General features: G+C 34.2%; 2 protein-coding genes and 2 pseudogenes across 2 annotated transcripts; all 4 read right to left on the reverse strand.

Moving 5' to 3' along the window:
* Positions 1-3807: 3807 nt before the first annotated feature.
* LOC122306655 (12-oxophytodienoate reductase 2-like) lies at positions 3808-5781 on the reverse strand. The gene is made up of 5 exons (XM_043119101.1): positions 5619-5781; positions 5356-5496; positions 5086-5216; positions 4751-4930; positions 3808-4638 (listed from the first exon to the last, which is right to left on the reverse strand). Exons 1-5 carry the CDS (start codon positions 5690-5692, stop codon positions 4079-4081), a joined length of 1086 nt encoding a protein of 361 aa, XP_042975035.1. The 5' UTR covers positions 5693-5781; the 3' UTR covers positions 3808-4078.
* Positions 5782-10379: 4598 nt separating this feature from the next.
* Positions 10380-12017, reverse strand: LOC122308100 (annotated as a pseudogene).
* An 866-nt stretch (positions 12018-12883) lies between these two features.
* Positions 12884-16447, reverse strand: LOC122307070 (annotated as a pseudogene).
* Positions 16448-20437: 3990 nt separating this feature from the next.
* Positions 20438-23629, reverse strand: LOC122307976 (12-oxophytodienoate reductase 2-like). The gene is made up of 5 exons (XM_043121114.1): positions 23326-23629; positions 22768-22908; positions 22513-22643; positions 21771-21929; positions 20438-21239 (listed from the first exon to the last, which is right to left on the reverse strand). Exons 1-5 carry the CDS (start codon positions 23394-23396, stop codon positions 20647-20649), a joined length of 1095 nt encoding a protein of 364 aa, XP_042977048.1. The 5' UTR covers positions 23397-23629; the 3' UTR covers positions 20438-20646.
* Between the last annotated feature and the right edge of the window lie 565 nt (positions 23630-24194).

Here is a 24194-nt window from a genome sequence, read left to right on the forward strand (position 1 = left end):
ATAAAAAGAAAAAAAGAAGCTTTGGAAGCTTACTAATCATAAGCTTATTTGCTTTTCTGAACTTTTATAAACAAATTAAACACTAAGGATGGTCAGCACAGCATGCACCCCACCCAACTCTCATTTAACCTTTTGCTGGATGTTTCTTTCTTTATATTATTTTCCTCACCATCTTCTAATTCTCACATCTTAACTATGAAGGCAATTAGACTGATCCTGTCAAATCGGATATATAGATTCAACACAAATCTTTAAATATATATTTTCTTTAACATGATGTGAAAAAATCATAGTCTGCATGTATGGAGAGACGTGAACAGTTGCCACGTGGATATTCTCCTTAGAGAAAGCCAAGTGGATGCGTTCTTTTTTCCTCGAGGTATAAAGTTTAGATTCCATTAATCTTTGGCTGAGGATTAAAGTTATTTTGATTCTTCGAATAAGGGAGTTTCTTAAGTACTCAATTTTGTATTCACGTACGTTGCTATATATACTTTATAATATGCATGCATGGAAGTACTGGCCGTGCGTGGATACTAATATTACTGACGGTGTCGTTGATCACAAGCTAAAAGTAGTACTTGAACATCGATCGTTTACATGATGAACGTATATACAAATATATATATGTTGGGTCTCAAGAATAAATTTACGAGGAATATTTATTTTCTTGTGCATGATACAAGAGTGTGTCAACCTTTAGAAGATTTGAAAGGCCAGAAACATGGGAAGCTTTAGGCCTGCAGCCCGGCTGGTAAAGCCGGTTTTGTAATTGACCCGACCCGCAAGACCACAATTTAGGCGCTAATCCGAACCTACTTGATCCGAACAAAACCAAACCGGGTCGAACCCGTATGACCCGACTTCAAAAACTACGTCGTTTTCCATGCGGTCAGAAACAAAAACTCACAAATAGATGGCAGCAACAAAAACATATTTCACAGAGAGAGGAAGGGAGAGAAGTGGTCTTGGCGAAATAGAAGATCCTGAGCTGAGAAGGTGAGGCACCCCCTAGCCTCGACCTGCCGAGCATCAACTCTTCAATAAGAAGACTGTCACACTACAAAATCCAGCAGCGGCGGCGGCAGTAGTAGCCGAGTCTCCCCAAAACACTCTTTAAAACAACGGTGTCTAGATCTATAAGCCTCTAGGCTGGAAAACCATAGCATGCTAGCGAGAGAGAGAGAGCGAGGAGACCAGCATGTCTTTCTTCTGATAAAAAACGAAGTTCCTTTTTGGGTATCTTCAAACCCCTTTGTTTAATGGGCTTTGATCGATCCGAATTTTTCTTGAATTTTTTCATGTTTTTGTTCATGGGGGCTGGTTTCTATGGTTTTGCAGTAGATCTGAATTATGGATTTTTTTCTCCGTTGAAGCTCGGTCTGTTAGTGGCTTTTCTTGGGCTGAGATCGTTGTATTTTGGCCGGAGTACTCGCCGTTCATTGTATTTTGGTTTGGTTTTTGTTCACCTTTTTTGGTTTTGAAACAAATCCATTTCCTGATTCGGTTGAGTCTTAGGTAAAGGAAATCGCATCCTAGTTGAGCTTCACATACTTGGAGGCTCCGATTTGAGAAAATTGAAGATTGCCGGTCGGTTAAACGATAAAATCTAACCCGTCTATTTTGTCGGATCGGTGAACCGATGATTTATAACCCGTCATCTACCGGGTCGATTTGATTTGGGTCACTCAGTTTGCCGGGTCATATGCACAGGCCTAGGAAGCTTCCTCATGATTTGTATGCACGCTTAATTATCTCGTGCAAGGAATCATGCAGCCAGCTTGCAGCCTTAGGCAATCGCAAAATATGTCATTCGTATGTGTGATATTTATTATATTACACGTACAGGTAGTAGTAGTAGCCAAATAACAGGCAGAGGTAATTGCATGCAATTCCTCGGGCGGATTGAGCAGCCCACAGTCTGAATAAGCATACCATTTGTATTAAGTGATTTTATCTAATACGTTAATCAGTTATATTTTATAATAAAAATAATTTTATAATATAACGTAATACATCAAATTACGTTAGTTTATGAATTTATTTTTATAAAATTTTTTTATGATTAAAACATTTCTTTAATCAAAATAGCATGCAAGTCCCAAATATGCCAGGAGTTTATATATATGTATATATAATAATATATGATGATATTTTTTCTCATTGAGATGGGTTAGTTAAATTAATATTAATTCATTGCCAATTTCTACGATAATTTATCGGAAGACAGGTGCTAACGCAATAAAAGATCATAAATCAACCGGGATATGATCAGCACATATAGGTCGACCGGGATACAAAGGTAATTGATCATTTGGTTCTTCTTCTTTTTCTTTCCTTGATTTTATACAACCAATCATAAAAATTTAAAACAAAAATATATATTTAGATATCATTTAATGGACAATAATATATATATGTATATATATATATATATATATTACATGTCGTGTTGCATATATGTATTCATAATTAAGGAAAATGTGAATAAAAACTAAATTGTACAGGTACCATGCATATTGATCATCTTGCCTTTGGGCCGAATGCTTCTATCATCGTAGTTTTATGCTTACCCGAATTACGTACGTCCCATGCACGGTCCCATCCATTTGAGCAGAGTTTAAAACTCAGATTGACACGTCGTACGTATAATATTGCATAAAAAATAGATCGAAGCGTGTCACACCAAACTTTTACTACATATATACTATACTATAAAATTTATGTCAGAAATTAAAAAATCTTTTAATTAATGTCCAAACTTAATTGTATATTGACACATGCATATTGCATATTAAAAATGTTTGTGTTTTGAGTGTTTTTTGTAAATACTATAAGGAATCTCCCATACATAATAGCAGTGAGTTTGGATATATATATACAAAAAATGTGTAAGATTAATATATGAGAATTCGTTTGAGATTAGGTTTTGGGGAATTAAAAATTTTAAAATATTTTTAAAATTGTTGTATTGGAATTTGATGTATAGAAAATTTGAGAAATGGTGGAAAACCTTTAAAATCTTCTGTTACCAAACATGACCTTATCTTTCGAGATATATCATGCTTATGTAATAGCTTACGTATGATAATCTTCTAGCTCTTTTATATATATATATATAAAATACACGTTACGTATTATAATCTTCTAGCTCTTATATATATATATATATATATAATACACGTACGTACGTAAGTGAGACTTCTCATATTTTCCCATGGGCGCACGGTTCGGTTAGAATTTTCATTGGTTGTCAAACATGGCCTTAGTGATCTGCCGTATATTTGGGAATGAAGTTACAGAAAATTTGAAAATTCTTGAAAATTCTGTGTTTGCCAAACACGACCTGAGTCTGCTTGTATCTTTCGAGATATATGCTTATTGCGTATGTAATAGCTTACGTATTATGATCTTCTTGCCCTTGTGTACACACACACAAATACATTGCAAGAGAAATAGATTTTTGCGATTAAAATTTTATAACCTAAATGATTATTTTCGATTAAAACAATTACATTTTTATTAAAATAATCATGCATTTTAATTACAAAATTTTAAACGCAAAAATTTATTTTTCTTATAATGATATATACACACGTACGTGTGTGTAAATTAGATCATATGACTTGTCATAATTTTTTAGCAAACATAAAAATATAAGAAGCAATCGCATGGGCGCACGGTTAGCATTTTCATTGGTTACTAGAATTGTAAAAAAGATAACAAAACAATATTTCCCTAATCATTACTCAAATTTCAATAGGCTTTCAAATCCAAGTAAATAATCCGTAACCCGACAATTTCAGATAGTGCATCAAAAAGCCAGACAGCATTAATTCAAAATATTATTACTAGTCCGGCATGCACGCATGCATGCATGCCAACATTACAAAAAGATGCGCATGACAACCAGCTTTGCGCCTTGAAAATACTAGGCTTTAGGAATATGTTCTCAATGAGCACTGACACAGTACAAGATGAAATAAAAATACAACTAACAAATTAATAAAGCATTAATGGATTCCTCATGATCAAAGGGATATTATTTTAGAAAATCTGAATTCCAACTCCCAAGTGTTCATTCAAGAAAAGGATAATCGGTATAGCCAAGAACTGGATCAGGAATGTAGAATGTCTTTCTGTCGTAATCGTTGAGAGGAGCATTGAGCTTAAATCGCTTAGGCAAATCTGGATTGGCCAAAAACGAACGCCCATAAACAACAAGATCTGCACGATTTTCTGTGATTGCCTTGTTCCCTGCTTCTTTGTCATAACCTCCATTAACAAGAAAAGTGCCCTTAAAAGCCTTTCTCAGTGGCACAAGACTGCCTTCACCAGTAAATGACTCGACCATGTGCAAATAAAGAATGTTATATTTGTTCAAGGACTCAGCCAGATATTGACCCAATGCTTGTGGATTTGAGTCTGCACATTCCATATTTTGTGCAAAAGGAGTAAGCCTTATTCCAACCTTCTCTGGTCCTATCTCCTTAGCAATAGCTTCAACTACTTCCAGAGTAAGTCGGCAACGATTTTCAATTGATCCACCATATTGATCTGTTCGATCATTGACTTGATCTTTCATAAATTGCTCCAGTATGTAACCATAACCTCCATGGATCTCAACTCCATCAAAACCTATATATGTAAAAAGGCAAACAATATTATTTTACAATTTAAAGGCTATTTAACATTATGTACATCATCTAATTTTTCTCGCAAAATGCACAAACTAATAAAACTTCATTACCAGCTTCAATAGCGTTCTTTGCTGCAAGCCTAAAATCATTAACAATTTGAGGAATTTCTTCTGTCTTTAGCCTCCTAGGACGAGAGTAATGGGAAAGACCAAATACGGTTTCTGGAGTTGGTATAATGGTCAAAGCTTTGTCTGAGGAAGAAATTGGAGCTTGACCATTTGGCTGTAATTCTGTAGACAACAGCAGTGTGAAATTGAAAAAAGAATTCCAAATTAGCAATATTTAGTCATAATGTTTAACAGTGCAGAAGCCCAGTGATTCAGTACGCCACTGTTAGAAGAGATCATGCAAGAAAGGAAAGAGATGATGGCTTCCAAAGACAAACCTTCATTTGAAACCCTCCCCACATGCCAGAGTTGACAAAAGAAGACTCCACCTTTTGCATGAACAGCATCTACGATGGGTTTCCATGCTTCAACATGCTCTTTGGTCCAAATGCCAGGTGTGTCTGGATACCTTTACAATGCCGAAGTCAAGATCGGTTTTCAATTAGGCAATAATTAAAGGGCATCCTCAAAATGGATTAATCTGTCCTTCAAGTGTAATGGATCATAGAAACAACTTTACAAAACTAATTAATAAGAGTTAAAATTACCCCTGAGCAGTGTCGGAAATTCCAGTGGCTTCAGCTATTAGAAGACCACCATTGGAGGCTCTCTGAGAATAGTATAAGATAGCATGTGGTTGGGGAACATAGCCATAAGATCTCTGTCTGGTCAATGGTGCCATAACTACTCTGCAAATTGGAAGAGTAGGCAAATCAGAGGATGGGATACATGCGGATTCGGCATCAAAAACACCCCAAGAAAACAGAACCAACATAGCTTAACAAAAGTATATATGCGTGTACGTATATACCTATGGGATAGATTGTACTTTCCCAATTGGTAAGGAGTGAGAAGAGGCATGGTTGCGAGTGCTTCAGCTGCCATTTGTAACGATTATGCTGTGTGTGCTTTCTTCTTTGCAATTCAATTCTGCACTTGGCTGAAGCGGGATGAGAAAAACGTGACATCCAACTGGGTATATATAGAGAGAAACTTTGAAGGGCAGAAAAGGTTAGCTGGAAGGGTCGGTCTCTCCCTCTTTCTCTCTCCAAAAAGTACGCAGGCAATTAACTTATCAAATCTCGCCCTCTTCCCCCAGTCTACACTAACAATTGCGAAACGAAATCCAGTTTCTCATCGACTCCTTTTTGTTTTCTTTTTTAATGTTCTAATTATTAATTGATTATGTGTGAAACTGGATCAGGTGGATGCAGCATCACGTGAGTGGCGGTGGACCAGCTAGCTCCCGCAGATCCCTCACTTCTGTCCACAGTGTCAGATGCTAAGAAAAGTAAAATAGAATAAACTCACCTAACATTTTTTTATTTGTCAAATTAATTTTATGATAAAACTATCAATTAAATATATCCCAACAAATTATATTAATTAATAAATTTCATTTTATAAAATTCTCATGCAGAGTAAACATTTTTCGTATACAAAATGTGCACGAGATTACCTCCTCATTTATTATAAATAAAAAATGATAAGCGTATTCAATTTTTCTACAAATTAATTTTTTTAAATTTTCTTTGACTTTTAATTTAATTTTGATACGTTTGAATTTAGATGTGCATGAGAGATAACCTCCTTATTTATTATAAAAAAATGATAAGCGTATACAAGTTTTCTACAACTTAATGATAATAAATTAATTTTTAAGATCTTCTTTGACTTTTAATTTTATTTTGATATGTTTGAAATTAAAAAATAATATTATATATATGTAAGTCTCGTGCATGTCTTTTAAAAAAATAAATAAATCTAAGAACTATATATAAAAAAAAATTACTTTTCTATAATAAATCATTTTTTTAATAAAAATGATATTTACCGTCTTAAGATATGTAAATCTCGCTGTGCATATATTTAAAAAAAATAGATAAATTTAGAATGTATATAAAAAAATTATTTTTTTAATAATAAACCTTATTTTAAAAAAATTACAAAAAATTTCCATATTTTATAATTTTATCTAACATTTTTTTATTATAAAATGGTGAAACAACTGTGGACCGGTGGTTAGTGTATCAGTATTCATTTATTATACGGAATCTAATAACACGGACGGACATGCAATTCGCAGGCCATCTGTGTTCTTTTATTTTTATTTTTTTCCCTTCACATTTAAAATTAAAATAGCAAATGTTTTTAATTTGTTCATTTCCTATCTAATCACACATGTTATATAAAACATAATAAATAAATACTATTCAAATTCTTGATATGTACGCTCAATATCACATCGATAAATGGAATAAAATCTAAAATAAAGAAAGAAAGTCCCCCAGCGGCAGAGCTTCCCCTCCGGCCACCTACGAGTTTGTACCTAACCCCTCCACGTTTGTACCTAACCTTCCCTCATCTACGAGTTTGCTTAGATAATCGCGCATCTTTACGCAGATTTTACCTGTTGCGTTTTTTATTTTTGCGTGTCTAGGATGATTCTTTCTGGCTTCTTTATTCCACACTCGTACTTTGGTAATAAAATTTTGGGGATATTTCTACCCGTTGGATCGATGAAACTAACGAGATCTTTCGGCAAAAATATGATGTTGGTTCATTTCTTTACGCACAACATCGTATTCTGTTTGATTTTTGATAATGTGAAGCACTGAAGCATATGGAAATTGAAAGAAAAAGTTAATATTAGTGGCTTTCATTGCTAAAATCCCACCTTTTGGACCCGCTCCTATGCATGCAAGTCGAAGTTGGTTTCGTAGTTATTTATTAGTTTTGTGAATAAAATATTTGTATCGAGAAAAATATATAATATTCTTCATAATTCTGTTTTAAATGAAGGATTTTTATATAAAAATAATATTCTCAATTCGAAACATAATTATATATATAAAAGAAAGATAGTAAAAGAATTCATGCAGTGTATCGTTTTGCTATTGTGTTAATGAATTTGTAAGAATCCAACCCTCAGACGGAGGAAGTTGGCCAAGTTGCATGCAGTGGGGTTTCTGAATCATTAACTTACATTATTTAAGAAATAATCGATAAAGAAAACTTAAAGGCCCATGGCATATGCACGCATTCCTTTCTGTTGGCTGAATCAAAAATACCACATCGATTTCAATTTAAGATGGGATGAAGGAGTAAGACATTGTGATGACAAACATGTACGGGGTTTAATTGAGTTTGTTCGAACGTGAATGTAATAAGTGGTTTATGTCCTTTTACTCTGACGAGTCATTGTCTCAGTCGAGAGCCCTTTCGCACAGAGACCCACTGGGTCATGCATGCCAGTTTAGTGCCTGAGAAATTCCAGTTCCCCGACCAGGCCTGTACGTGGGTCTGTGGCTAGCTGTTGTCCGGTGATCTATGATCTCAATCTCACTAGAATACAACACCAACTACCCTACAACTTATTTATAGTTTTATATTAAAAAATATCTTTTTTCCACTTTAATTCGAAAATATATCCTAACAACCGTTCAAAGTGCGTGAAAAAATATAATTTTTTATTGCTTAATTGTATGTGTATGTATATATATTTTTTTTTTTTGGAGAACGATGATTGGGGGAAGGGAAGGTAATACAGGGTTGCCGGATTTATATTCAGAATCTTTCTGACATCCCCAACTAGGGTTAATATGGAACCGTGAATGAACAGTAAAAAGATACGCTTTTCTTTGTAGTAGTGGAGAAAGATTTTTTATTTAACCTTATACCTCGTTTTGTTATAAAGTTTAAATAAAATGAAAAGAGATATTTTATTAAAAATGAAATAAAATATTATTATAATATAATTTTTTAATATTAATTTTATTTAAAAATTAAAAAAAATTAAATTATTTATTATATTTTATATAATAATTATAAAAAATGAGATAAAATAATTTAAATTTGAGTATCGAAACTAAGCATAAAGGATGTGTATAATTCTAAGAAACGAAAACCGTAATAAACAGAGATTTTTATTTTTATTTTTATTTTTTCTCATAAACAAAGATGTTGCTGTTGAAAAGAAAAGTAGCTTGTTTAAAGTTCGATTGTCGTGTTTCGGACAAATTGTTGAAAAGCGTGCGATTCACCGTAAATATATTTTTCTATTAAAATGATCTGAATGGAGTCTTGATATTCTAAATCTATATTTAATGGAGAAATGATTTTTGCAATCGTAAATATAGTTAGCGTATAGTCATTTTGAAAAAAATAAATTAATATGAAATTTATATGAAAAAAAAATTATTTTTATAATTATTTTTATTCATTTTGTATAACCATGAAAAAAATTATATTTTATAATTTTTTTTATTTATTTTGTACAGCCGTTTGTATACCGACTGTATTTACCGACTGCATCTAGCAAAGTTCTATTTAATGTTATACATCGGAAATAGAGATCAACTGGCTTATTAAAAGTTTAATAATTTAAAAGATTTGAGTGTTTAAATATTACTTTCAGTTTAAAATTAAATTAATTTCAATTAAATTTAACAATTAAATTGGGCCCAGGTTGGATTTTGTGGCAATCATGACTCACATCTGTATTAAAAGAGTCGCATACAGGATAATAGATCACTGTTATATCTCATAAAATAATTATATAAAAATAATCTTATAAATTGATATCATTTTATATGATCTATTAAATTTATTTTATAATAAAAATAATTTTATAATCTGACGAATCACATTAAATTAAATTAATTTATGAAATTATTTTTATATAATCATTATGTGGCTAGAATTTTTTCCTAATGATAAAGCTAATGAATAAAGCTTAGGTGGGTGCAGCCATGGCTTAGGATATATATCTGCTGGAAGCGATGAACTTGACTATTGATCTTTCTTTCAAACAGCTCTATGACCATGAAGATGATTGTCGTGTTCTGGAAATGGTTGATGTTCCGATGTGCAACCTTCAAAAGGTGAGTGGGGATTGAAAATAAGCCTAAGTGCCAAGCCCATTCAGTGATTCTTAGATTAGGAAGTTGAATTATGAGCCAGGGGTCACCTGGATTCGGGCCATTAAATCTGTGTAATGGCCATTGGGGCAGAGAAAAGGTTTCCGGCTAGTTCAACGCAATTTAAATAGTAGGGCTTTAGGCAAAATCCCAATATATGCTCTTTCATGTTACAAAAGGATAATTCTTTTACAATTTTTATATAATTATTTTACTATTTACTTCAAATCAACTAAAGAAATTGGAAAACTTCTATTCAATAGCTCTACACCACCTGTTCTTATTTTTTTATTTATTTATTTTTTCTCAACAGATGTGTAGTGTAAAGCCGTTGAGCAGAAGAATGTACTCATGTAATTGTGCCACTTTATTAAAAAAATATTTTCAATTTTACATAAATACCTTTTATTTTAAATAAAATTTTAAAATGGTTATAGACTAGTTGTAGATTTATCAATTTTCATTACAAAATTCGCATTGATAGTCAGACATGCATGTAGATTCACACCAACAAGTCTTACCCTTTTTTTAACTAAAGATGACGAGGAGAGACCTCAATTTTATTGATAATTTTTACTTGTAGTAAAAACATACTGTAATTATATCTAATAATCATGGTATTTACAAAATAACCAAAGAAATTATACCAGGATAACAAAATTATAAATCTATAAACTTATCATCATTCCACTTGTACAACACAAAATGGAACAACTTCAAGGAAACAAAGAAGAAGAAAAAAACATAGGATTTAGATCAATAGGGATTACTTTAGACAATTAAGATTTCTTGTGGAGATCTAAGTAGAATCTTTGAGAGATGGATAGTCAGTGTAACCAACAACAGAATCAGAGATGTAGAATGTTTCTCTATTGTACTTATTGAGAGGAACATTGAGCTCAAACCTTCTAGGCAAATCTGGATTGGCTAAAAATTGATCTGTGCGGTTTTCTATGATGGCGTTATTTCCTTCTTCCATTCATTCTTGGCTCAACCATGTGACAATAGAGAATCCCATATTTGTTTAAGGATTTGGCCATGTGAAGTCCCAGTTCTTTTGGATTCGAGTCTCGAGAATCCAAATAGTCAGCAAAAGGAGATAGCCTTATTCCAACCCTTTCTCCTCCTATCTCATTAGCAATAGCTTCAACTATTTCAAGAGCAAATCGGAAACAATTTTCAAGGGATCCATCATATTGGTCCGTTCGATCATTCACTTGATCTTTCAAAAACTGGTCGATTAGGAAACCATTAGCTCCATGGATCTCAACTCCATCAAAACCTATGCATAATACAAAAAACATCATTGCACATCTTAGGACTATACAAATCATTTTCCTTGATGAGTATGAACTTAAATGAGATCATCTCGCCAAACTTTGTATCTTATATATATACCCCTGCAACAACAGAGGGTTGCTAGTTTTAATTTGTAAAACTAATTCAGCACGACATCCTTTTTCCTTTCTCAGGAATGTTTTTGAACCCAAGTGCAATTTTATGAAAACAACTTACCAGCTGCAATAGCATTCCTTGGTGCTAGCCTAAAATCATTGACAATTCCAGGGATTTCATCTATCCGCAGCCGCCTTGGAGGAGTGAACTGTGGAGCATCAGTTCCATGAAATGGAAATTGTGGGGCCATAGGTTTGTCAGTTGAAGAAATTGGAGCTTGTCCATTTGGTTGAAAACCTGTAGAAAGCAATATCAAAGAAACAAAAGTGACCAAAATTACATATATATCACTTTCACACAAAAAAAACTCACTGAAAGAACCATGCTTTTCTACAATATTGCTTCCTTCTTAATAAGTATAAAGCCTTCGTCAATTAATTGATCTCTCCATTCACAGGAAAAAAGTACAGCCCAATTGTTCAGTGTTGGAAGATAAGAAGTAAAGGCCAGTTTTAAAGACAAACCTTGATTTGAAACCCTCCCAACATGCCAAAGTTGACAAAAAAATATTCCACCTTTTGCATGAACAGCATCTACGATGGGTTTCCATGCTTCAATTTGCTCTCTTGTCCATATGCCTGGTGTGTGGGAGGGGTGGGAGATTTCAAGAAAATCCCCTAACACACACATTTCTTGCAAAGTAAAAGAGAACAGAACTATTCCCGCCCCTAACATGAGTACAAGAAGTCAAAACACATCACATATACTGATAATTCATATCTTTGGGTGCATGCCTATGGGATAGATCGAACTTCCCCAGTTTGTAAGGGGTGAGAAGAGAAACTGTGGGAGTTTTAGCAGCCATTTGCGATGATCATATATGCTCGTATTAATTGATTTCCACAAGAAGTACGTAGGATGAATAAAATGCGAGACCCAAGTACTGGGTATATATACAAACGACGAGAGTGTCAAGAAAGAGAAATGTTAAGGAAGGCCAGATCACTTTCACCAGTGGCGGAACCAGCTTAAATGTTTTTTTCATTGTATTTTCACTTTTGGATATTGCTTTTAATATTGTACGTATAATAAAAAAAATTAGGTCTAACAAGTTTATTATTTAAAAAAATAATAATTTTAATTTAATTTTGATGGGGTCACATCCTTAAAAATAGATATATATATATATATATATATAGAAATTATATAGGCATTATAAATTTTGTTAAATTTTGTTGGAGTATTTTCTATATTTATAGAATTTATAAACAAAATCTAAGGAATATTTTACTTTTTCAAAAGAAAAAAAAAAATGGAGTTCCATGGATCAACATAAGCAGGTAGATGCATCCAATTGCACCATATCATGATGTTGTGTTCTCTTAAACTATGAAATATGAACATATTTATCATCAGCTAGCTTTTTCTGCCTGCAGTGATGATGTTTGTGATGACGCCTCGACCATGAAATGAAAGGGCATGTTTCAGAAGTGAGTTGAAAATAATTCATTTCATCTAAAGAATTTTTATAATTTTCTTTTTAAATATCACTTAAACAGAAATTATTTTTTAATTTAAGAAATACAGATCAGTTTCACTCCCGCAATAAGCATGAGGCAGATGCATATATCCATATTTAATTAAAAACTAAGAAAGAAAAGAAAAAAGAAATAGTAAGTTTAAAAGAAGGAAGGAAGTCCAGAGAGAGGAAGAGGGGGAGGGAACCATGAAAGTGGTGTGATAATCTGATTTCATTCCGGGAAGGCGCCAAGCAATCATGATTTTTTTTTTTTTTTTTAAATAGTTGTTTTTTCCCACATTGTTGCCTAAAAAGAGACTCTGTACTTCTTAATTTTCCCACATTGCATAAACAAATAATACCAATATGCTTCCTGTTGCTGTCAAGATTGACTTTGCATGCCCTCGATCTTCTTCTGGTGCATTAATATAAACTTAAATGACATCATTTCAAATAAGCCTAAACCAAACGTTGTATCTTACCCCTGTTATATTAAATTTTAGAACTAATTCAGGATTTCGTATGTCCTTAGCCGCCCTGGAGGAGTGCATGCGGGGAGCACAAATAAGAATGCTTACAAGGCACGTAAGTGTGGCTGAGTTTACTGGAGTCGATATTCATCAGTTGCTGAAGAATTTTGAGATGGGGGTTCAAACAAAGCTAACGTGCTCCCATGCTGAAGAATCGTTGCTTGTAATAGCCAAATTACAATTCATATTGATAGTCAGACATGCATGCAGATTTAAGCCAACATGCGTTTAACCCTTTTTTAACTAAAAAGGACGAGACCCCAATTTTTATTGATAATTGATCCTTACTTATGGCCAAAGAATACTGCAATTACATGTAATCATCCTGGTATTTACAAAATAACCAAAGAATTAATACCAAGATGACAAAATTATTATATTATAAATCTATAAGTATATCTTCATTGCACTTGTACAACACAATGAAACAACTTCAGGAAAAAAAAACATTGGATTTAGATGAGCGATTACTTTAGACTATTAATATTTCTTGCGGAGATCTAAGCAGAATCTTCAAGAAATGGATAGTCGGTATAACCAATAACAGGATCAGAGGTGTAGAATGTTTCTCTGTCGTACTTATTGAGATGAACATTGAGCTCAAACCTTCTAGGCAAATCTGGATTTGCTAAAAATGGACGACCGTAAGCAACAAGATCTGTACGGTTTTCTATGATGGCATTATTTCCTTCTTCCCTATCATAACCCCCAGCAACAATAAAACTACCCTTAAAAGCCTTTCTCATGGGTAGAAGACTGTCGGAAGTATTAGGTTTTTCCAAAACTCCATTCATTCTTGGCTCAACCATGGGACAATAGAGAATCCCATATTTGTTTAAAGACTCAGCCATGTAAAGTCCCAGTTCTTTTGGATTCGAGTCTCCAGATTCCAAATAGTCTGCAAAAGGAGATAGCCTTATTCCAACCCTTTCAGCTCCTATCTCATTGGCAACAGCTTCAACTATTTCAAGAGCAAATCGGCAACAATTTTCAAGGGACCCACCATATTGGTCCGTTCGATCATTCACTTGATCTTTCATAAACTAGTCGATTAGGAAACCATGAGCTCCATGGATCTCAACTCCATCAAAACCTATGCATAAGACAGAAAGACATCTCAGAAAGGAAGCAACAAAATTAGAGGCTATTTTGACACTAGACACAAGGAACCACGAAAATGCTGTAATAATCTCATTTCAGTCCGACAAGCATTTGTGAACTTTTTTTTATTCATGGAATTAATCCTGTAAGAATGCTTGTCGTGAGTACCTACCAAATAAAATCTCAAAATAAGAGAAACTGACTTGATCCGAGGGGCAAAACATGCCAAAAAACCACATCTCATTTTTCCCAGATTACATAAACAAATAAAAACAATATGTTTCCTGCTGCTCTCAAGATTGATTCATGTCTATTGTGAATTTTGCACTCGTTGGATGCATTAATATATGATAAATGTTAGATACAGTTTTAGGATGTGCTAGCTCAGCATATTCCATGTGAAAAAAATTAGAGTTTACTACTAAAAGATGAATTTTTTCAGATTGGTCTCATATTTATCCTCATTTTTCAACAGAACCGTATGGGAAACTCTGTATCTTACCCCTGCAGCAATAGAAGGTAGCTAGTGTTGTTTTGTAAAACAAACTCAGCACGGCATCCTTTTTCCTTTCTCAGGAATGTTTTTGCACCCAAGTGCAATTTTATGAAAAGAACTTACCAGCTGCAACAGCATGCCTTGCTGCAAGCCTAAATTCATTGACAATTCCAGGGATTTCATCTGACCGCAGCCGCCTTGGAGGAGCGAACTGTGGAACATCAGCTCCATTAGATGGAATTTGTGGGGTCAAAGGTTTGTCAGTTGAAGAAATTGGAGCTGTAGAAAAACAATGTGAAAAAAAAAGTCCAAATTAACAAGAGCTTAGAATTAATGTTTCCTTCACGTGAGTGTGAAAATAAATCAGAAACCACCCCTTAAAAAGTTAAGAACTAAAAAGCAAAAGTTATGATCTGTTATATGTACTTAAAGCAGGATGTTTCTTCACAAAGCTCCACAAAGAAAAAAGCTAAAACATTGAAGAAATAAATTTAGTGCTAGAGAGATGATAGAGAGATGTTATGCCTTCTTTGGCCAAAAAATTGTGGTTTTTTAATTGATGAAGGGTTAAAACAAGTATTTGACTAAGTTGAAATAGAGCAAGTGGTATCTGCCTATCAAAAACAAGAAAAGAATTTTCTACATCTCACCTTTACAAAAGAACAACACATTGAAAAAACCATGCTTTTCTACAATGCTTCCTTCTTAATAAGTATAAAGCTTTTGTCACTTCTACCTTGTCAACATTTAATTCTCTCCATTCCCAGGCAAAAAGCGCAGCCCAGTTGTTCAATGTTGGAAGAGAAGAAGTAAAGGTCACTTTTAAAGACAAACCTTGATTTGAAACCCTCCCAATATGCACAATTTGACAAAAAAAGATCCCCCCCTTTGCATGAACAGCATCTACGATGGGTTTCCATGCATCAACTTGCTCTGTTGTCCATATGCCTGGTGATTCCGTAAACCTTTACAACACCAAAGAAACAAAAGTAAGTCATAAAAAATTTACAAGGAAAGAAAGGGAATCCTCAAAATGAAAACTGTCCATTAAATGTGGACCACCATAGAACGAACTTTACAAGTTAAAATTACCCCAGAGAAGTGTCGGAAACTGCGGTGGCTTCAGTAATTAGAAGGCCACCTTTGGAGGTTCTTTGAGAATAGTACAAGATGGCATGTGGCTGAGGAACATAGCCGTAACATCTGTTTCTGGCCATTGGCGCCAAAACTACTCTGAAAATAGAAAGTAAATGACACATTAACTCAATTGAGTTCATTAATCATGATTCAAGTACAGCCAGATTTCCATGCAAAACAGAGAAGTTTCAGGAAAAATCTGTGTTGCAGTAGGAGAGTGGAATGAAGAGATCCTCTAGGTCCTTCGACCACCATGATTTCTCCATCATTCACACATTGCAAATGCTTCAACTTTTGTGAATGCAATATTCACAACTTATATAATTAAAAAAAGGACTTCGCAAGGTGCATACCTATGGGATAGATTGAACTTCCCCAATTTGTAAGGAGTGAGAAGAGGAATGGTGGGAGCTTTAGCAGCCATTTGTTATGATAGTACTGGTATTATTTGATTTCAGAGATAAGTGGGATGAATAAACTGCAATACCCAACTGGGTATTTATACAAACGACAATATATGCGTTCTTGCAAAAGTATGAACATATTCACCGTCTTCTTTTTCCCCGGAGGTGATGTCTGTGATGACGCCTCGGGCATGAATCTTGGAAGCATTTGATTGCAAAAAGGGCGTTTGCATGTACTGCACGTCTACACCTCCCTCGACAATTTCCGGTCAGAATATATTGACCATTCACCCGTTGATACAAAACGGCTTCTGTAATGTTCGAAGGAAAAGTCTTTGTAATTGTTAAATTGTTGTGTATTAAAAAACGTGGTGCGATATTGCTAATACTCGTTACGGTCTCTTGATGGATGATTGACCAGAAGATTCGCGAAATATGAACATATTCACCATCATGGCGGAGGGCGGTGATGTCCGTGATGACGCCTCCGTCATGAAAGTTAGGAAGGATGGGGCGGGGTCACAAAAAGGACATTTGGATGGACTACTGCACCTCTGTCCGCAGGTTCCTGCCAGAATACGATGGTTGACCATTTGAGGCAAAAAGGTTGTTGGAATTCTATTTGAAGGAAAAATTCATTTGTTAAGGCTACGTTAAAAATACATCCTTATTTAATTATTAAAATTTTTGTACAAAATAAAATAAATATTTTTTTATTTTTTTAAATTTTAAAATAATAATAATATTAAAAATAATATTCTAACAAAATTTTATTCAACTTTCATATCAATTCATTATCTAAACCTTTCCTAAATTCTCATTCATTTAATAATGTGGTTCGATATTTTTGTACTTGTAAATATCTCAATTAATGTTAAAATATAAATTAAATAATATAAATCTATTTTTATTTATCAATTTCAGTTTTTTATATAAATGATAATTTCACCTAATATCATAACAAATATATTAAATTCGAATTTTCAGTACTATATTCTCTATCTATTTAAATATATATTTTTAAATTTAAGTTTTAAAATTAATTAATATAATACTAAGATATTATATTTTATAGTTTCACTTTTAAATTAAAAGATGTATGATATATAATTTAAACAATATTTATTATCCTTCCCTGAATAATCCATTGACATGGATAAAAAAGCCACTTGCGACTCATTTGATAGGTGCCATGGCTGAATTTACCAACCAATCATGTTATTTAGTCACATCATTACGGTTAATATCATTGTCGGACTTTCTTAATTGAGATCTGGACATGTGTTTTTTTGTAAATAGCTGTGAGTCCTTCTATAGTCATCGAAAGAATCTTCCGAAAAAGTTTTCTAAATAGTGCATTTCATTTATTTTATTTTTCTTTTCTTTTTTTATGCATTTTTTAATCATCACAAATATTTAAAAAAAAATCACAACATTATTAAAAATACGTCCTTAAACACTAAGTAAAAAAAAAAAAAAATTGAGACACATTTAAGACACATATTGGATAGAATTAGTATTTCTCAGTAAGTATTTGCAGGCCCATCTAAGTATTTATCAATGAGGGGAAATTCAAGTTTTAGTAGTTAGGTTCATGCATGTGTTAAAAAGTCAAGCAGACTCTGATTTCTGGTCAAATCCAATGTCTATGCTCAGGGAAACTAGATTATAATTTTGGATATTTTTAGGCTTGGAATAAATGCTTAAATTGATTTTTTCTTAAAAATACATTTAATAAAGTGATAAAAAAACGTAAACCATAAACTAGTTTTTTATTTCAATGAATAATGTATAGAAGTGACATATTCAAAAAGATTTTAATTAGCGCAAAAGAATAACTTTAAACCGGTGCTTCCTATTAAGTTTACTTATCGGAGTCCAATAATTAAGTGACACGTGAGTGTTACAATTTCTCAGCCAGAAGCTGCGTTGCAGGTGATTGAAGCGTCTCTAACGTGTAAACGCAACGCTTCTCTCTCTCCCCCCAAATCTCTCCTTCCGTTTCTCTCATTCCAATTATGAAAATCATCCCCAACCCAGGAACTTAGCTCTTCCCCTACCGTCTCTCTCCTTCCCTCTCCTTCAAAAACCATCGGAGGAGTGAGTCGTATGAGGGTTAGGCTTAGTCGCACTGAAAATGATGTGCTTCGAGACGTGAGGTTGTGACCTGAGATTAACCACATATATATTACTTATAGTCACATACTTCCCCCCAACTTCAAAAAATCAATATATGATTATTAGTTGCCTCAATTTCTCATCAGCAAATTGTTTAGTTTGTCACAAACATAGTCACATAACAACATCATAGAGATTTTCAAAGCATTACAAGCCACATAACACAAATCCTCCAAGTAATTGAGATTTCCATTTCCATTTCCAATTCCTTATGCATGCATCAAAACCAAAAGAAAGAACATTAAAACCAAGTCGCATTTTTATTTCCCAGTGATCATAGTTCCAGCCCCTTTATCTGTCATAATCTCCAAGAGCAACAAGTGCGGCACCCTCCCTTCGATGATACTCGCAGTCCTCACACCTTGGGCGAGCGATCAAACGCAGCAATTCACCTTGGGAATCATCCCACTACCGACCTTCCGTCTCTCTCATTCCTTTTGTTTTTTGAACTTTTCCCTTAGGAGGAGTGAGTCGAATGAGGGTTAGGGTTCGAATTTTATGGAGGAGTGAGTCGGGTGAGGGATGGTTAGGGTTTTATGGCGGAGTTGGGTGAGGGAGGGTTCGGGTTTTATGGAGGAGTCGAGTGAGGGAGGAGTTGATTTAGGGTTTCTGGTTTCTTGGATGGGGGAGGGAGATAGCAAGGAGACAGAGACAAAGAGAGGGACACAGAGATAGAGAGAAGGAGGTTAGAGGGGTTTCTGGTTTCTTGGATGGGGGAGGGAGATAGCAAGGAGACAGAGATAGAGAGAGGGACGTAGAGACAGAGAGAATGAGGTTAGAGGAGTTTCGGTTCTAGGAAGAGGGAAGGGGAGACCGTGAAAGGGAGAGAGAGAGAGAGAGAGAGAGAGAGAGAGAGAGAGAGAGAGAGAATTTGAGAGAGAGTAGAGATTGGAAGGGGCTAGATTCAATTTGAGAGCGAATGAGAGTTTGATCCCCAGTTATGCGTCCAAAGTCAACTCTTGAAGAACCCATTACGTGGCAGCTCTTTATTGGTCTCCGATAAAACCAACTTATAGGTGACACCTCTTAGAAGTGTCTCTCTTAACGCAATTACATACTGCGTCGCTAGCTCTTTAGTGAAAGTGGAGATTTTTGTTAAATATACTTTTAACCATATAATTATAAGCTTTAAAAAGAAATAATATAATAAGAATATTATATCTTAATTTAAAATTTTAAAATAAAACAAGAAATAAATTTAACTAAGATAAATCTTTCAGGAAAAGAAAAAATGGCAGAGCCTTCTGGGGCCTCGGCCTCGTTAGAGTGTATGCTCATTGATTTTACTAAATTACCTCCAATCTCGATAATTAAACAACTGTTCTCATAAAAAAGAATAGAGAAATGGGCTTTTGTGGCTAAAGTTATTTCCGGCCACTGATTTTTAGCCACAAAAAGTGATTTTTAGCATAGCGGCAATTTCTTTCCGGCGTCAGCTAAATATCACCACAAATTTGAGTTTTTGCCGTGAAAAACCTACAGGTAAAGAAACATTGTGCAGCGGGAGTATTGTCGTCACAACTTGTTGTGGCTACTTTTATCCTTTTATGGCGACGCTTGACTGCCGCTAAAAGCTTATGCTGTTGAGTCGGCTACTGTTGCGGCAAAATTCACGAATAATGCACGCTATGGTGCGGCTACCTTCTAAGCTAACCTTCTTATTATTTTTATTATTATTATGAGTAGCTTCGATTCCCTTAGAATATTTTGAAGGAACTGACGCAACGCAACAATGCACATCTTGTTAGGCGTTTGCAATTGTATATGCAATTTGGATAACCAAGCTAACGTGCTCCCATGCTGAAGAACTGTTGCTTGTAATAGCCAAATTACAAATCCCATTGATAGCCAGACATGCATGCAGATTCAGACCAACATGTGTTTAGCCCTTTTTAACTAAAGAGGACAAGACCTCAATTTTTATTGATAATCCTTACTTATGGCCAAAGAATACTGCAATTACATGTAATCATCCTTGTATTTACAAAATAACCAAAGAAATTATACAAAGATGACAAAATTATTATATTATAAATCTATAAACATATCTTCATTGCACTTGTGCAACACAATGAAACAACTTCAGGAAAAATAAAAAATAAAAAAACATAGGATTTAGAAGAGGGATTACTTTAGACTATTAATATTATTTGTGGAGATCTAAGCAGAATCTTCAAGAAATGGATAGTCAGTGTAACCAATAACAGAATTGAAGGTGTAGAATGTTTTTCTGTTGTACTTATTGAAAGGAACATCGAGCTCAAACTTTCTAGGTAAATCTGGATTGGCTAAAAATTGACGACCGTAAGCAACAAGATCTGTGCGGTTTTCTATGATGGCGTTATTTCCTTCTTCTCTATCATAACCTCCAGCAACAAGAAAACTACCCTTAAAAGCCTTTCTCATGGGTAGAAGACTGTCGGAAGTGTTAGGTTTTTCCCAAACTCCATTCATTCTTGGCTCAACCATGTGGCAATAGAGAATCCCATATTTGTTTAAGGACTCAGCCATGTAAAGTCCCAATTCTTTTGGATTCGAGTCTCTAGATTCCATATAGTCTGTAAAAGGAGATAGCCTTATTCCAACCCTTTCAGCTCCTATCTCATTGGCGACAGCTTCAACAATTTCAAGAGCAAATCGGCAACGATTTTCAAGGGATCCACCATATTGGTCCGTTCGATCATTCACTTGATCTTTCATAAACTGGTCGATTAGGAAACCATGAGCTCCATGGATCTCAACTCCATCAAAACCTATGCAAAAGACAAAAAATATCTCAGAAAGGAAGAAATAAAATTAAAGGCTATATTTTGACACTAGACACAAGGAACTGTGAAAAAGCTGTAATAATCTCATTTCAATCCGACGAGCATTTGTGAACTTTTTTTATTCATGGAATTAATTACAGAATGCTTATCGTGAGTACCTAACAAAGAAAATCTCAAAATAAGAGAAACTGACTTTATCCGAGGGGCAACACATGCCAAAAAATCACATCTCATTTTTCCCAGATTACATAAACAAACAAAAGCAATATGTTTCCTGCTGCTCTCAAGATTGATACATGTCAATTTTGAATTCCGTTGGGTGTATTAATATAAGAGTAATACTAGATACAATCGTAGGACGTGCAAACTCAACATACTCCATGTGAAAAAAGTAGAGTTTACTACTATTAAAAAAATAATTTTTTTTTCCCGTAGGTCTCATATTTGTCCATAAACTTTGTATCTTACCCCCGCAACAATCGAATGTAGTATAGTAATTTTATGAAAAGAACTTACCAGCTGCAATAGCATTCCTTGCTGCAAGCCTAAATTCATTGACAATTCCAGGGATTTCATCTGTCCGTAGCCGCCTTGGAGTAGCGAACTCACGTGGAACATCAGTTCCATTATTTATCATTTGTGGGGTCAAAGGTTTGTCAGTTGAAGAGATTGGAGCTGTAGAAAAACAATGTGATAGAGGGGGGGGAAAAAAAATCCAAATTAACAAGAGCTTAGAATTAATGTTTAATACAATGTTTCCTTCACGCGAGTCTGAAAAGAAATCAGAAACCACCCCTTAAAAAGTTAAGAACTAAAAAACAAAAGTTATGATCTGTTAATATGTACTTAAAACAGGATGTTCCTTCACAAAGCCCCACAAAGAAAAAAGCTAAAACATTGAAGAAATAAATGAAGTGCGAGAGACAGAGATGATAGAGCTGTTATGCCTTCTTTATACAAAATATTCTGGTTTTAGAATTGATTAAGGGTCAAAACATGTATTTGACTAAGTTGAAATAAAGCAAGTGGTATCTGCCTATCAAAAACAAGAAAAAAAAATTATCTAAATATCACTTTTACAAAAGAACAACTGACTGAAAGAACCATTCTTTTCTACAATGCTTCCTTCTTAATAAGTATAAAGCTTTTGTCACTTATACCTTGTCAACATTTAATTCTCTCCATTCACAGGCAAAAAGCGCAGCCCAATTGTTCAATGTTGGAAGAGAAGAAGTAAAGGTCACTTTTAAAGACAAACCTTGATTTGAAACCCTCCCAACATGCAAAATTTGACAAAAAAAGATCCCCCCTTTTGCATGAACAGCATCTACGATGGGTTTCCATGCTTCAACTTGCTCTGTTGTCCATATGCCTGGTAATTCCGGAAACCTTTACAACGCCAAAGAAACAAAAGTAAGTCATACAAAATTTACAAGGAAAGAAAGGGAATCCTCAAAATTCTAGCTGTCCATCAAGTGTGGACCATAGAAAGAACTTTACAAGATAAAATTACCCCAGAGAAGTGTCGGAAACTGCGGTGGCTTCAGTAATTAGAAGGCCACCTTTGGAGGTTCTTTGAGAATAGTACAAGATGGCATGTGGCTGAGGAACATAGCCGTAACATCTGTTTCTGGCCATTGGCGCCAAAACTACTCTGAAAATAGAAAGTAAATGACACATTAACTCAATTGAGAAACAAATCTTTCTAACCTGGGGAATAAGGTACATTACACAGAGCACATATTCGTTGCCCGTTGAGAGTTAGAAGAATAAAATGATATGCCTCTTTATCTTCGTTATAATAGCATGAAATTTTTCGTTGAGTTCATTAATCATGATTCAAGTACAGCCAGATTTCCATGCAAAACAGAGAAGTTTCAGGAAAAATCTGTGTAGTAGGAGAGTGGAAATGAAGAGATCCTCTAGGTCCTTCGACCACCATGATTTCTCCATCATTCACACATTGCAAATGCTTCAACTTTTGTGAATGCAATATTCACAACTTATATAATCAATACGGAAAAAAAAAAAAAAAAAAAAAAAAAAAAAAAGGACTTTGCAAGGTGCATACCTATGGGATAGATCGAACTTCCCCAATTTGTAAGGAGTGAGAAGAGGAATGGTGGGAGTTTTAGCAGTCATTTGCGATGATTATACTCGTATTACTTGATTTCAACAAGAAGTGGGATGAATAAAATGCCAGACCCAACTGGGGATTTATACAATTGGACCATAGATTGCGTGCTCTTAAAATATTAACGCATTTATCATCAGCTTTTCCGCCGGCGGTGATGATGTCTGTGATGACGCCTCGGCCATGAAGATTAATTAGAGGCATGTGGCTGCAAACTAATAGGAGGTTCGTTTAGACTGTCTGCACCTCCCTCCGCAAGTTGCCGCTTGAATTGACCATGCATTGACCGTTTAAAATTGGCTGGCATCTTAATATAAAATCAAATTATCTCATTTATTTTGTATAATTTTTTAATAAATAATTTAATTTTTTTAAATTTTAAAATAAAATTAATATTAAATAATTATATTATAGTAAACTTTTATTGAACTTTTAATAAAATATCTGATCTCTTCTAATAACCAAACGAGGCTAAATCACTTCATATTTGATGAAAAATCTTATTCAAACTGAATCATTCAAAACTCATCATGAATCGTTGAAGTTTATGTATATTTGATAGAAATATCTCCTATTTTTAATCACGAACTTTATTTTGTTAGTACTTTACAATAAACTGCAACGTGAATGCCGTCAATCGTCATAATTCTGAACTTGGACGTAGAATTGCCATAAATTCATATTTAGGCTGTCCAGAGCACAGCTTTTTCACCAACAAAAACCAAACGACTGTAAAAGGAATGGAAAAAGCTAGGGATGCTGGAGATTCCGCTTGGACCTACAGCTCCAAATTTTCTTTTTTAAAG

Source organism: Carya illinoinensis, chromosome 4 (genome assembly GCF_018687715.1).
Source record: "Carya illinoinensis cultivar Pawnee chromosome 4, C.illinoinensisPawnee_v1, whole genome shotgun sequence".
In the NCBI taxonomy this organism is placed as follows: Eukaryota; Viridiplantae; Streptophyta; class Magnoliopsida; order Fagales; family Juglandaceae; genus Carya; species Carya illinoinensis.